At 39.1% G+C, this 16798-nt stretch overlaps 1 protein-coding gene across 2 annotated transcripts in view; it reads right to left on the reverse strand.

Annotated features, from left to right (window-relative positions):
- Positions 1-824: 824 nt before the first annotated feature.
- LOC126412828 (centrosomal protein of 97 kDa) overlaps positions 825-16798 on the reverse strand; it is a 196741-nt gene continuing 180767 nt past the window's right edge. For both annotated transcript variants that reach the window (XM_050082653.1, XM_050082652.1), the window contains one exon: positions 825-3087. In XM_050082653.1, the coding sequence (XP_049938610.1) occupies positions 2458-3087 (630 nt within the window). In that variant the 3' untranslated portion in view covers positions 825-2457. The remainder of the gene's footprint in view (positions 3088-16798) is intronic.

A 16798-nucleotide genomic window follows, 5' to 3' on the forward strand; every position in this document is an offset into this window, starting at 1 on the left:
GTCTCTAACAAATTTATTTGCTTCTCCTATGTAATATCCTTTAACTGAACAAGATGTTTGGAGACTATTGCAAAATGAATCTATAAAGTAGGACCAGTGTCATTTATACAACTGCAATGGTATTTTAGTTTACATTTGGCAAATCATAGCATATAGATCTCTACTTATTATAAATTCCTAAATAACTAATAGCAATATAATGGAAGGAAACATTCCACGTGGGAAAAATTATATATAAAAACAAAGATGAGGTGACTTACCGAACAAAAACGCTGGCAGGTCGATAGACACACAAACAAACACAAACATACACACAAAATTCAAGCTTTCGCAACAAATTGTTGCCTCATCAGGAAAGAGGGAAGGAGAGGGGAAGACGAAAGGAAGTGGGTTTTAAAGGAGAGGGTAAGGAGTCATTCCAATCCCGGGAGCGGAAAGACTTACCTTAGGGGGAAAAAAGGACAGGTATACACTCGCACACACGCACATATCCATCCACACATACAGACACAAGCAGACATATTTCATATGTCTGCTTGTGTCTGTATGTGTGGATGGATATGTGCGTGTGTGCGAGTGTATACCTGTCCTTTTTTCCCCCTAAGGTAAGTCTTTCCGCTCCCGGGATTGGAATGACTCCTTACCCTCTCCTTTAAAACCCACTTCCTTTCGTCTTCCCCTCTCCTTCCCTCTTTCCTGATGAGGCAACAATTTGTTGCGAAAGCTTGAATTTTGTGTGTATGTTTGTGTTTGTTTGTGTGTCTATCGACCTGCCAGCGTTTTTGTTCGGTAAGTCACCTCATCTTTGTTTTTATATATAAATAACTAATAGTAAACACATAGATCAATGGGAAAACAAGGATGTGAATGTTGCTTGTACTTAATACTTTGTGATACACACATGTCCTTTGAAAGATATTTTGCTGTTTAGAAAATTATTTCGCCCCATGCTAAATTTCTCCTTTGACAGTTGACCTTAATCTCTGCTAAGAAAATTCCATAGAAACAGAACTGAGTGTCTGCAATAAGCACCAAAATTTTACACAGAAGATTGGCCCCTAACTAACACACACTGATATTTGAGAAAATTAGTTCTCTGTAGAGAAGTAGCCACATGACAATATATTAGAAAACATACTGCAGTGGGCAGCACACAATTCCATCACCACAAAAGTTCACAAATTATATAACAAATAAATGAAACACTGTCCACTATACTAACATCAGTGGCAGTCTAACATTTTGTTCAATAGGAAACCGGGAAAGAAAATCAATTTCAGCATGAAATTACTATAACCTGCTGCCCATTCCACATAAAATTATACAAAGTTAGACAGCATTGCTATTAGAGCAGAAGAGCTCAACTACATTACGCTGAGCAAGACAATTTTTGATTTTGTAAAAAGTTGTATAATACAATCTTTTGAAAAGTCATTGCATTTTTGTTTCATTTAGTCACATGTGAGGTAGGCAAGAGCTTCGATACTTCACAGTCCTGCGTGCAAAGCACTGGGAACTTATACATAAATTGAGAGATAAAATGGTAATGAGCATTTAAGTGTTATGAGCAGTTCGTGCTTGAAGACTAACTACCTGGCTATTTTCTCAGCAAGTACTCAATGTGCGTATTAACATTACTCTGACAGAGCTGGACGTTTTTGTGCATTGAAGCAATGACTACAAGGCCACTGACAGGTTCAGACAATTTGTGCTTCTACATATAAATACTTGATTCAATTATAATAAACATAAATCTTGGAAGCAAAAACTCACAACCTGTTAGAAAATTATGACTACTGGGTAATTACACAGAACTTTCACACACAAATTGCTCAAGCAAGAAAACTGTAATTTTATTTGACCTACTTAGAACTACAAATCCTGTAGAACTTGCAATCTTGCAATCAATGGCAGTGACTGATTACACAGAATTTGACTTATTTAAAAAGTCATCTGTTTGAGAGTTCAGTACAAAACCTCAGTAATGTAAGGAAACATTTCCATATTTATAAGCTGGAAAAAATGCAATTTTGGGTTCCATTGAATGGTACACTTATAGTGGGAGAAAGTTTAAAAAGAATAGTTGAGATTCAAATATTAAATTTATAACTAGTGGATAGACTCCAAACATGAGGCAACAACAAGCTGAATACTTTTTACAACAAGTAAAAAGAACAACTTATACATATTTCTCTTGGACATAATTTATATGTATCACAGAAAGATGAAATGAACTGCTAAAATTGCTTACAAAATTAAGCTCAAACAGTAAAACACTGGCAAATAAAATTGAAATCAGTCAACATGAAAATAACTATGGGTAGTTATTCATAAGATTTGTACAATCTGTATTAGGAGCAAGCCAAGAAATATGCTTTAGTAAAATGTCTTCAGCAGTCTCAGCAACAAACCAAATTAAAGCTCAACCGTAAAAGCTCCAATACGACTGGCATTCTACTATGCAACTGGCCCATTCTCAACTACAGGTGCAGCATCTGTGTTTGCTTTAACACAAATGTTACCAACACTTTCATGGGTTGGATTGGAATACTGGGATGCCACCAGTAATCCTTCATCGTGCTCTGGTGCAGAACAGCCACTCTCAACTGTAACTTCTGTCTTCTTCTGTGAAATATGTACACTGTCCTCTGTCTCTGAACATACTGCCAATTTTTCTGGTTCCCCATTGGCAAAAACATTATCTCCTGGTGGCAAGCACTCTGGAAGAGTAGGTGCAACTTCATCCTCCGGCAGTGAGGCACAGCTTCCAGCAGCTGTGTCACTACCCTGTTCTGCAACTGTTCTCAGAACGCCATCCACCAAACTATTGGCGAACTGTTGTACCGATTGTTGCTGATCAAGATCACGAGGACTCTGGGATGGTCGTGATATAGGCAGTGATGAAGGGCGGTGTGGTCGACCATATGGGAAACCGGGAACACTGTCTGTCTGTGGTGTATGCACGGCTACAATGTCAGTCTGTGTACCGGCAGTGTCAGCTGAGAGGACCCGCCTCGGCTGCTGAGAAGCACAAAGGAGGGACATGCGTTGCATCATGCTCTGCATCGAGCCCTGCAGCTGCTCCACCTGTAACATGCAAACATATATTACTCATATAATATTTCTTCTTTATAACAAGAATATCCAGAATTCATTTACCAGAGACAAAACAAGATGGTAATGTGAACTTGTTTTTAATAACCAAGAACTGTTCATTAAGATGCCAGTTATGCAATATGATCCATTTTTGTGAGTTTCTTTATGGAAATGAAAATGTTAAGGGAGGAATGTGTTTCTGCTCCAGATTAAATATTCTCTTTTGGCAAATATCTTTCTTTATCTGTTGGAATTGAGTACAGAAGTTTTCAGTGATTCAATATTTCTCTTCCATCACTAAAGCTCATGTTTGTGTGTTTTAAAGTGATTTAAAATTTGGCCGGCTGATCACTGGATTAAAAAAGAATAAGTCACTTTGCAACACACTAAAACCCAAAATATATTTGTCAGTCGTCCTGCCAGCATATGAAGCTACAATAGAGCCAAATTTGAAGGTGGTTCTGAATAATTTTGTCCCATCACAGTGACTAGTATGACGTACGCCACTACCAGACAAATAGCTTAATTGATCGCGGCTTCTTATCCCTCACTGTCTGCCACAACTCCTCCCGCACGAGACGATACTCTGCAGGGGTGTTCCCACTGTACTTTTATTACCTGGCTACCATATCTGCTTGCACATTCTCCTAGAGCTGTATGTGTGCACTGGGTACCTAGCAGAAGTGTATTCTGTATACTTTTGGTAATTTTTCAGCTGAATACATTTGTTGTGATGTTTTTAATGCAGAAAATTTTTATTTCCGCGATGTCTATTTGCTCCATCGCCCCCATGACTACATACATTGTCTGACAAAAGGGAAACACCCAGAAGGGAAGGAGAAAACAGAAATGTAACTTCACAGACTAAGAGGTTATGTGATGTTTTTCCAGTGATTACACATTGAGTGAAATTTCCACAGAACTCGGCAGTATGAGCCTATTTATCTGTATGACACTGCAATCCCTTTAGCCTGAATGTGTGTGCACCGTTTCATTTGGGAAGGGCATAGTCACTGTAATCCTGGGAGGCAAGTTGGCCTACAACTGTTTCAACTGGTCCTTCATATCCTAGATACTGGCACTGGGATACAGTTGACACCTAAGGTGGTCCAACACATGTTCCGTCAGAAACAGATCTTGCTGCCCAAAGGAATACCTCAACATCACACAGACATTTCAAAAAGGAGTGTGCCATGTGTGGACAAGCATTTTCCCATTGAAAAATGGCATTACGATCCTGTCACATGAAAGGGAACATGAGAATGCAGGATTTCTGTGATGTACTGCTGTGCTGTCAGAGTTCTGTCAATTGCTACCAGTCAACTGCTCCTCACAGCATGATGCCAGGAGTAACACCACTGTACCTCTACAAAACATTGGAGGACTGTGAACTCTCCCCACGTTGTCTCCACACTTGCAGATGATCATCTAGGTAGCAGAACTGCAATCCATCACTGAACACAATGCGACACACACAATGAAGGCTTTCATGATCAGGTGTCTTAGCTGCAAGCAAATCTTTGGAGCTGTATAGCTGTGATCCAGTTATCAGCAGTCTATGCTGTCATGAAATCACTTGAAACACAACTGTCTGTGTTAAGCGTTAACAGCATGCTATGCATGGAGTGGTGATTCACAAGTCTGGCTGCTGTTAGTCCCTGACAAATGGAGCGGAATGACATGGAATGTTGCAGGGAATTCATTACTTGTTCTCAGATGGATGGTGCACAATACGGCGATCTGCCCTTGTGATAGAAGTAGTCAACTGGAAAATTGTATAAGTATGACAGCCCTGATGTTCCTGTGCAGTCCAACATCAAGCCACTGTTACTTCCAAATGCCCCACAATCTGTAAATTACACAACTTAACCGACTGGCCAACTGGTACCCACAATGAGGCCTCTTTCAAATTGTCAGGTGCTGATAATGCTGTCTCACAGGAGTATGCAGAAACACTGTGCCCTTCGCAGTGACCATTCAACATTTGAAGCTATTCATGCCCTTATATATCTTACCAGGGCTTGCAACAACACTAAACACAAACAAAACCCTTGCACTCTGCTGATGTACTATTCGTCAAGGGCAACTGCAATTCTTAATATTTTACAAAACCACCAATGATGGTGTTCGTATATGAAGTTACAGTGACAATCAACTGTGTTTGTCCGGCACTGTTATATACAGGAAATTCCTTAGGAAGGGAATACTGGTGGCACACTTAGCAAACATTTTTGAAGAGCCAACACAGTGCCCTTGTTTGGAACTACCATTACATTCTACAAAAAAATTGTGGGGCTTATCTCAAATATTACAAGTATAACATAAAGACTTAGAAGATGAGCAATGCACTGAACTCAATAGTTCGCACCCGGCAAGTTCAGAATTGTCTTTGCCAGTTAGAGGGTCTTTGGTGTTCTCAGTGGTGAAAGAAAGGAATTGGGCTGCGTGAAAAGGAAGGGGGCAGTCGGAACTGGGCAGTTGTGGTGGATGGTAGATCCAATGGAACATAGGGACATCCCGGAGAGCAATAGGGCAGCATTGCCTGCACACCGTTTTTCCGGTCTGATGGTAGTGATTGGTTGGTATTCTTCATGCAGGGCTATGTGGCTATTGATGTACCATGCTGGGCCAGCCTAATCCTGTCCTGGCTGTATTTGTTCACGCAGTACCCGAGTTCCTCCCAGGGAGTTTGAAGCAATTTGGCACAGCCCACCAGTTGTGACCCCTTCTGCACTAGACAAACGGAACGCCTTTACCACAGGATTCTGCAGGGCACTGGGTCAATGTCTTCTTTGGGTTCCGTGTGTGGTGAGTGTCATTTGTATGTTCCCTAGTGACTTGTCTTCATTGCTGCTGTTGGTTGTGTTTGAAGCAGCTTGGTTCTGGCCTTCTGTTTGCTTTCTCAATTTTTTGTTGTGCTACACTCCCCCATTTTCATTTAATGTGATTTTGAAATGGTTTTTGGCATATGTTCAACTCTCTCTCCCATTGGGATATTTACTTGTGTTTAGAGTAAATGTTTTAAACAATTTTGGGTGACCAATTTTAAGTAATGTGCAAACAGTTGTTTTCATGATTTAATTTTAAGACCTTGAGGCCAGTGCCTAATTCTAAGTCACATCTTGTCACAATGTTGGCCTTTATAAAAGACGTTAGCTTTGTTTAGTAGCATTAACTTGTTTTTTGCAGTCACAAAGTTTTTTCTTTCTGCTTAGATTCATAACAACCTTTACAAAGAATACGAGAATTTTTTTTATACAATGCTTAAATGATGCTTACCTCTATTAAATTATACATAAACTGTGCCAAACACAATTTCATGATAACAACAGAAGTTCCTAAGAACATCTGATTTGACTGTGATGCTAATAATTGGTCATTGGTATATCTTGGGTTGTGAATGTTAGTTTGAAGGCTGCTTCTGCATTTATTAAGAGTGTGATGATATTGGTTCTACCTTTAAGATATTACTAATTTGATCATTGGCCAGTAGCAATTTCGGTTTTAATTTTGTATCTTACCTGACCCTGTTAAAGTTAACTAGCGTCACGAGGGGAGTTAACATTCAGTGCACTTTTATTTTAACTTTGTCTTAGTTTTTGGATTTCCTTAGAGCCGGGGCAAAGGCTTTGGTATAATTTAACCAGAAATTTGCTGTATATGTTGCAGTGCACTACCTATCCTGCCTTGGCTTCTTGTCAGTAGGGGGCTGGGTCCCGATGTCTATGCCTAGAGTCTGTTGTGTCGTCTGTGAGTTTGTGCCCTGATCTGATGGGAGGGGCTGTTCTATTACTTCATTGTAATTTTCAGGTTATGCTGTGCCTCGACATGACTTTCAATGTAAATTAAAAATATTTAATTTTTTGATGAATTTTAACTTTTTGCAAAAACAAAAAAAACAAAAAAAAAACTTTTTAATCTTTTTTTAGCCTTGTATTGTTGGTTAATAAATAGTTTCAAAGAGTACTTAGTAACAAATGATATCCAATGGTTTTCCCCAGCCCTTCTGCTAGGACATGTTGGTTGGTGTCAACCTATGATACAAGGTTTTGTTGCCTGTGTCAGAAGTTAAGCATAAAGTGCATTTATTTTTAAACCTTGTCAACTGTAAAACACATCTGAGGCTGTCAAGAACACAATGTGATCTTCTGCTTCATCTTGACCATACAAAATGAAATTAAGTTCAAATCTATTGATACTAGTAGTTTCTGCCTATATCAACAATTGGAAGCCTGTGTTTGTGAATTACTGCTACCAGAAAAATCATTTATAATTGTTACATTATACAGATTCCCACTGGGAAAATTTCACATATTCTTAAAAAGCTTTGCGTCTTAATTATGACACCAGTCAGACACAATAAAGGAAATTTAAATATTAACTTCTAGGAAGAGTACGATAAAAGGAACAACTTGGAAACTAAACAAAACAGCCAAATAATAAATTGTAGCCACCTGGTAGCCAATGCATTTAATAATCACTTCCTAGAATTAGTTCAGAAAATTGGTACTGGCGTTTCAAGGCATAAAGAAGCAGAATATATGCAAGAAGCAATGCCTCAGACATAAAGGCAAATTTCAATTACTCCATACTCTGACAAAGAAATTAATATAAGTAACTCCCTCAAAACCATGAAGTCTATGGGACTTAAAATAAGCATTAAAATTCTGTGGCATGTCATTATCAGAGGGGATGCATCCAGGCATATTGAAATTAGCAACTGTCAAGACCCCTTTACAAGGAAGGCTGTAAAACACATTACTAACTACCAACCAGTTTTACTACCTATCACCTCCTCAAAGCTGCTGGACGCTATTATGTATGCAGGGATAACAACACACCACTCTCAAAACGTATCCAGCCTCAATTTGCATTGCAAAGGGGCCTCTCTCTCTCTCTCTCTCTCTCTCTCTCTCTCTCTCTCTCTCTCTCTCTCTCTCTCCCCCTCTCCCTCTCTCTCTCTCCCTCTCTACAGAACATTATTTTTAAATTCACAAATTAGATTCTACAAAATCTGAATGACTAAATACCACCAACTGGCATTTTCTATTACTTGTCAAAAGCATCTGATTGTGCAGTTCACAGTACTCTTGGAGAACCTCAAATGTGGCATCACATATCTCATTAACTGTTTCTCATCCAATTTAACTGAAAGAATGCATACAGAAACTTGAGAAGTGCAACCAATGAAACAAAATTTCCAGAATGGGGGGGAAAAAATCTTTATAGGTGTACCACAGGGATCAACTTCTGGTCTGCTCTTGTTCCTGTTATGTGTGAATGATCTTCCATGACATATCTAAGAAGCAGAAATAGTTCTCTTTGTCACAGATACAAGTACTATAATCAAGCCTAACTTCAATACTTGAAAAATCTGTAAATGATTTTGCAAGTGGATTGTAACTGAATTTAGATGAAACAATATACATCCATTTCAATACTGTACAAGGTTCAGTACTTCATTAGAAATAACACATTAGGGTACATCAATAAACAAGTATAATGTGTGTTGTCCATTCTAGAACCTCTTGTAGACAGTTCTTAAAACAACCGTGATACTGGCAACAGCCCCATAGTACATTTTCTCTCCTTTGAAGGTTGTCAGCAATCAATCACAGAATGACAACAATAGTAACAATGATAAACATGACACCAGAAGGAGAAAGGGTTTACACTGACCTTCACTTTGCTGTGTCACAGAAAGGAGTGAGATATCAATATAATGGAAGGAAACATTCCACGTGGGAAAAATTATATATAAAAAACAAAGATGAGGTGACTTACCGAACAAAAGCGCTGGCAGGTCGATAGACACACAAACAAACACAAACATACACACAAAATTCAAGCTTTCACAACAAACTGTTGCCTCATCAGGAAAGAGGGAAGGAGAGGGGAAGACGAAAGGAAGTGGGTTTTAAGGGAGAGGGTAAGGAGTCATTCCAATCCCGGGAGCGGAAAGACTTACCTTAGGGGGAAAAAAGGACAGGTATACACTCGCACACACTCACATATCCATCCACACATACAGACACAAGCAGACATATTTTGCTGCTTGTGTCTGTATGTGTGGATGGATATGTGAGTGTGTGCGAGTGTATACCTGTCCTTTTTTCCCCCTAAGGTAAGTCTTTCCGCTCCCGGGATTGGAATGACTCCTTATCCTCTCCCTTAAAACCCACTTCCTTTCGTCTTCCCCTCTCCTTCCCTCTTTCCTGATGAGGCAACAGTTTGTTGCGAAAGCTTGAATTTTGTGTGTATGTTTGTGTTTGTTTGTGTGTCTATCGACCTGCCAGCGCTTTTGTTCGGTAAGTCACCTCATCTTTGTTTTTTATATATAAAGGAGTGAGATACTTAGTCATAAAATCTTTGCCTAGCTACCCAGTGATATAAAGAATTTAATAGATAACAAAATAAACTTCAAAGACTAGCTGAAATGCAAGGACTAGGTTTTGGATTATTAGGCCATTCAGGAAATAATGACTAGCGTCTGAAAGGGGCAATGGTTCTTAAGTAACCAAATATTATAAGTAAAGACACAGTCCACCTGCATACAATACTGTGCATCAAACTTTTTTCTTAAAGTTGAAATTACACTTTACACAATGGACATCATTAAGCACAATTAATAATTAATCTAAACAATATTACAGGTTAAATGGATATAATGCTGAAGTTTGTGAGGGCTTGACATTGGCTGTAAAACTGTTAAACAGTGCACTCTTCATTAATGTTTTTGCAACAAACATGATTTTAAACACTGTAAACTAAACTTTAGGCAATGGACAGTATTATACACAATAATCAAAATACACATCCTTACAGTATTACAGGCTATGGGATTATGACACCACAGTTTGTGAGGAGGTGACATTGGTTGAGAACTTAAGTGAGCACTAATAACTTATGTTGTGCAACAAACACATTTTACACATTGTCTTTTAATTTCCTCTTCACCGGCAGGAAATGGTTGTCACCAAAGGAGATCTGCATTTCTCACTATGAGGTACAACAATACAGTTTAATGGATCCTGTAATGACCAGGTGATACGTAATAAGCTCTAGACAATGCAGATTCCAACTTCCACATGTAAGAGGTGAAGTACCACCCTGTCCTTTCTGTAACAACACGCTGCATAATGTCAGAAGACTCAATCCTGATTGGTGGTAGTCGCAACTGAATTTATACATTCATCTCTCTCTCTCTCTCTCTCTCTCTCTCTCTCTCTCTCTCTCTCTCTCTCTCTCTCTCAGTACAGTAACAATCAAGTGAAACCTCCTAGCAGATTAAAACTGTGTGCCAGACAAGAACTCTGCAGAGGTACTGCCCAAAGTAAAGCTGTGAGGACAGGTCATGAGTCTAGCTCAGATAGCTCAGTTGATGAGCACTTGCCCATGAAAGGTAAAGGTCCCAGGCATGATTCCTAGTGTGAAAGGCAGTTTTAATCCGTTATAACATTTCAGTTCAGCACACACACTGTTGCAGAGTGAAAATTCATTCTGGAAATAATCAACGATCTTATGCCTTTTCCTGAAAAAACATTGTAACGGTCTTACATCGTAGAACATGCAGTGCTGATTGGCAGTAGGCTGTTGCCCTGATTCCTTCTTGCCCTCTGTAATAATTCTGTGACATTTTGTCCCGACAAAGTGCTATGAAGTTTTCAACTTTTATAGTCCTGTCTTCCTCAGTTGCGTGTAATATTACGGTATATTGATAATTTTTACTTATGGACCGTCTGACAGCAACTGAATAAAACACAATTTTAGTGCCATACGCGTTTCGCCTTTATTTTCTGCAAGGCATCATCAGTGGCCTGGAATATGTACATATGTTAGCTATTTTATTTACATTTTTGTCATTGTGCCTATAGGTTATAAACAGTTCTGGTGGTTGGTATTTCCTATTAAGTAGTAATGTTTTGAACTGTACTTACAGGTTGCGTGGACAATTTCTTACATATTACGCTCCTGTTGCATTTTAAGTGTTGTTCTTCTTCTTATGAACGCCAATTTGCGGTTTTTTCCACATTCCACAGCACTATGCACTGAACGCTTGTTTTAATGCAGTGTTTTGGTTTCTGTTGCCGACTGTTAAATGTTTTTGCCAAAGATCGAATGTTATTGCCAAACTTATGAGTGTAACTATTGGAGGATCTGTGGTCTGTTCGTGTATGCATTTGTGTGTGTGTGTGTATTTTTTCGTGTTATATAATTTTTTTATTTTATTTTATTTATTTTTTTTTTTTTTTGGCACTAAAATTGTGTTTCATTCAGTTGCTGTCAGTCGGTCCATAAGTAAAAATTATCAATATACCGTGCTATGAAGTTGTTTGACAATGGAGGATTAAAAAAGTTTCCATTTGAGGGTATTGCTGCAGAGTATATGCAATGTAGCACAACCCTGATGCGGGTATATACGCAGCAACACGTAGGCGAGGAAGTAGTGTGGCATTCTTGTCTTTCTGACATGCGTGCGGTAAATGTGGAAATGTTAATTATGGCAACGTTATTAACAAATCTGTCCAAACAGGACCAATGCGCTGTTATTCTTTTCCTGCTGCCAAAGGACACACCAGTAAGACATACATTAGAGAATGAAAAATGTGTATGGGGACACTGTGTCTGTTGAAAACTACTGCTGTGGAAAAGTAGGGAAAAACTGCAACAAGGAGTGCTGCTGCTTCATGATAATGCACAACCCCATAGGGCAAATGTTGTACCAATTGGTGTACCAATGCTCGACTGTACAGCCTTCGAACATAAACTTTTTGAGCACATATGGCAGGGGGTGTATATATATGCCGCCCCCCCCCCCCCCCCACCCCACCCCCATGAACCATGGACCTTGCCGTTGTTGGGGAGGCTTGCGTGCCTCAACGATACAGAGCTTCATAAGGCTGCATATGGCAGTTCAATTTTACATTGGCTGTTCTATGAACGAGTAAAAGAATGTGTGCACCGAGCACATTGTCTAACAGTCTAGTCTAAGGACAAGGACACAACATGGTGACAGCTACATTATTAGCTCAAAAACACTGTACTGCTTCAAAAAGTGTCATGTGACAGTTGTTTGGGCTTGTTATTAAACGGACATTGCTTGTTTTACTTTGTTTCTAACAACTTATTATTGGAAACTAATGAAAATTTGCCCAACAAAAACATTTTATTTACGAACTGCAAATTTTTGGTGCCACTAATATAATTTTTGCCAGATTTCTTTTCCCAGTTACTAGTACTTTTTTAAAAAAAGCATTTATAACTCAGACCAATAAATGACTGAAAAAGTGCTTAATAAGACTAAAAAACCAGTAGGTTTTCCCCATCCCTATTCCTTGGTTCTCCTTGGATCAGTGACAGGTAGCATCCACCAATACCGAACTAAAGAATTACTGTTAACTATGCCTTCTCTGGGATTCTCCTTACTCAGAAGATCACTGTCATCACACACACATGAAACCCATCAGGTGCACCGAGAATGGGGTACTACTGTAGAGTAGTAATATTGTAAGTTCTGTGGTTTTGTAGATATTGATACCACGAGCTGACCACAGTGCATTTTCACCTCGTATCAAGACATTTCATTTTGCAAGACTGACAGTGATTTGTTTTACGAACTACTGACAGTTGTGAGTTTGGTCTGCAATAGTGCAACTTGATTTGCGTGATATTAACACTATGGAATCTACACACAAGCCTGAGGCAATGAAGAGAAATACAAAAAAAAGAGAGAATGATGAGAAAAGGAAAAAGTGTCAGACAAGCTTATCCAGGCTAGGATTTGTTTCCCACAGTATACAATGGTAAAAGAAAGGACAAAAACCAGTCATTTGATGTCAAAGCCACACAAATGGAAAAAAGATGTGATTGTGAAATAATTATTGTTTATTGCTATGTCATTTCATATAATTTTATTGTCTCTAGTGCACTATTATAAATACTAAATTGTAATAATTTATAGTCTGATAGATAAACATTTTGATATCTTTGTACTGTCCAGTGATAATGCACTAAACAGAAGTAATTCTAGTGATTTTCATGCTTCCTTCGAATTTCATAAGAACTGTGCATAAGCCGATCCAGTGAAAACAGGATAAATCACTTCTTACTCTCTGGCAGCTACAGTTGGGCCCCTGCCTCTGATCTGGTCAGCAGTTGTCAATAGATACTGGAAACTGTTATCATTGCAACTACCAACGCACAGTATGCAAACTAACAGTGAGTTGCGGTATATTATTACCCGTGTGTTGAATAGCTATGCTGTGACTGACACTGACTGGCCACGAGTGAAGAGCTACAAAGTGATTTTTAACAACATTTTCACTTCCTCACATTATTTCTGCCACAGCAAATTCTTGGTATAAAATGTGAAGTTTTCAGTATCGCACAGCACTGTCTCCCCGCACCGTTCCTAATTACTCATCCGCCATCATAGTCTAATAGTATGTATGGAACAATGGGGTAAACACCACTGCCATCACAAGGAGTAGTATAATGCGAGCGGAGATCTCCTGCAGTGCTTACAACATTTTCATTTTCAGCTCATGCTATGTTTTAAACACATGCTGTGATGGAAATGATGCAAATGCAACAAGGCTTTTTGAATGTACACAACAGAGACATTCATTTCACATGTTACACTTATTTGTAGCAATGTATATGAAGTGAAATGGAATTAAGGCTGCAGCTCAATGTCAAACACTAAGCAGCTCAGCTCACTGTGTAGTGCCTACCTGAGTGCCATACAGTTTTAGGTCGTATTGATTGGCAGGAGTGGCTTTTCTGTCAACTAGTTTCAAGAAGTCCAAGGGGTTCAAGCCTATAGAAAAGTTGAATATGCAATAAATTTCTGAATAGCCATTGTTAATTGACTCATCTGCTTTGACAGCTGACTGGTTTGCATGCCAGTCTTCAGACACAGAGGTACCAGATTTGATTCACAAAAAATTTCCAACTAAAAAAAAAAAAAAAAAACCATAAACGTTTGATGTGATTCATGTTAGGTGATCTGGGTGGCCAAATCATTTGCTCAAATTGTCCAGAATGTTCTTCAAAATAATCCTGAACCATTGTGGCCTGGTGACACAACATCGCTGTTTCGAACATGAATGGCCGCAATTGGTCTCCAAGTGCCAAACGTCACCATTTCCTGTCAATGATCAGTTCAGTTGGACCAGAGGACCCAGTCCATTTCATGTAGACACAGTCCACACCATTAGCCATGAGCACAGGAGAGGCACTGCAGGCAACATCGCGCTATCAGCAAAGGCACTTGTGTCAGTCATTTGCTGCCACAGTCAATCAACGCGAAATTTCGCCAAGTCCTAATGGATATGTTCGTCGTAAATGCCACATTGATATCTTGCAGTTATTTCACGCAGTACTGCTTGTCTGTTAGCAATGACAACTCTATGCAAACAATGCTGCTTTCGCTAGTTAAAAAGTTTGTTGGCCACGGTGTTGTCTGTGGTGAGAGGTAATGCCTGAAATTTGGTATACCTGGCACACTCCTGACACTGTGGATCTTGGAATATTAAATCCCCTAATAATTTCCAAAATGGGATGTCCCACACATCTAGCTCCAATAAACATTTTGTGAGTCTGAATACCTGTTGTGTGGCCATAATCGTGTTGGAAACCTTTTCACATGAATCATCTGAGTTCAAATGACAGCCCTGCCAACACGCTCCTCTTTTTATACCTTGTGTATATTATACTATCACCATCTGTGTATGTGGTTATCACTATCCCATGACTTTTGTCAATGTAGTTTGTTTATTATTTGTCTGTAAGGCATGTAAAAGTTTTAGTGAGCTCAGCCACAGTAGTTCTAGATTGTGATAGCAGATGAATGGTAAGAGGTGTATGTTGATAAAACTCAACAAAATGGCCAAAACTGCTTTCTTCTGCACTTCCCATGGGAGTTATGTGCTCTGAAACCTCTCCTCGTAAACTTCTAACAACCAAACTCACTAAAACTTTTTCAGACTATATAGCTCGCCCCATCTTTCTTATCCCCTGCTTGGAATTTGTCAATACAATGAGGAAGCCTTCATGTTGTTTTTAATTGCTGCCAACTTAGGCGATCTACTACTGTGTGGCACGATACTGCACTAGCCATTATGCTGTGGATAGCTTATTGTTCATCACCGAGTTGTGTGTTAGGCCACTTTAGAAAGGTGTTCACAAAATGTTGTTACTTCTGTGCATCACTTCCACTGCAGCATGTGATTAGTATGAGCAATGTGAGTAGAGAGTGTTGCCAGCACAGCAGGAAATAATCTCACTGCACCATTCTTCAACTAGAGGTTCACCCAGTCATCTTCAGACCAATGAGTAAGAACCTCCTTCTGGTGGTAAATTGCAGTTTGAGTAACACATTGATCACTGTTCACTCCCACGATGTATTCAAAAGTAATTAATATGAAAAGAGTTTTGATACTGCAGCAGTGAGCCTTAGGATCATAGCAAAAATAAAACCAGGAACTTCTTGGAAACCCCTATTCATTAGACACAATATTCACTCAGTTTATGCCACGTATATACTAGAAACTATAATGCTAGTGAAAGGAGACACTAAAATCACAAAAAGAAATATGGATATTCACAATTATGAAACAAGGTGTAGAAAAGATTTTCATATGGTTAATAGAAGATTAACAGCGAAAAGCCCCTATGTCAAAGGAGCTGTTTTTAGTAACTTGTTATGAAATGAATTTAAGATACTGACAGGGGATACTTTTAAAAAGCCAGTCAAGCAGTGGCTTACCCAAAAATGCCCTTATAACTTGAATTTATCATGAATTAAAATGTAATAAGAAATAATATAAACTACAAAAAATTGTAATTGTAAAAACTTTATACTTAGTTGAAAACGCACATGCATGTAAAATTACGTGTTGTGGGCAATAAATTGAATTGAACTGCAAAACGAGAGTGAAAATTAGAGCACAATCTTACACCTCTTGTCACTTAGTACTATCCTGGTCTTGAATGTATTAATCAGCCACGTTGAAAAGGCTATGACTTCCTAAAATCATGCCCTGAAATGAGGTCCGTTTGTCTGACATTTTGCCTACCACGCCTAGAATAGCAGGGCCAGATGAAGAAAACAGACAAGAAGGTGTTGAGGTTCTGGAGGATTGCGGAATAGGGTATTCTCACCCTACCAAGTTCCTTAGTGGTCATCTTGAAGGACCATATCCTCGCCCATGGTAGCAGCACCTACGAACAAATCCCTGGTATGGCAGTGGACATTCACAAGGCACCATCCTATGTCAATCCATTCATGGGCCATCTAGAGGAATCATTCCTATCCATCCAGAATCCCAAAACTCTCACCTGGTTCACATTCAATGATGACATCTTTGTGACCTGGATCAAGGGTGAGGACACCATATTCACATTTCTCAAGAATATGAACACAATCCTCCCCCATTCGTTTCACCTGGTCTTCTTCAACCTAATGAGCCATCTTCCTCAAATACTGACCTCCACCTCAAAAGTGGCTACACACCTACCAACCATCAGCAATGCCTCCATTTTGACAGCTGATACCCATCCCATACCATGAAGTCCCTTCCATACAGCCTAGTCATGCATGGTCATCATATCTGAAGTGATGAGCAATCCCTCTCCAAATAAAGCAATGATCTCAAAACGAGGTCTTCACTTACTGTAATTACACTGCTAACCTTGTACA

This window comes from Schistocerca serialis, chromosome 7, assembly GCF_023864345.2.
Source record: "Schistocerca serialis cubense isolate TAMUIC-IGC-003099 chromosome 7, iqSchSeri2.2, whole genome shotgun sequence".
Lineage (NCBI taxonomy): Eukaryota > Metazoa > Arthropoda > Insecta > Orthoptera > Acrididae > Schistocerca > Schistocerca serialis.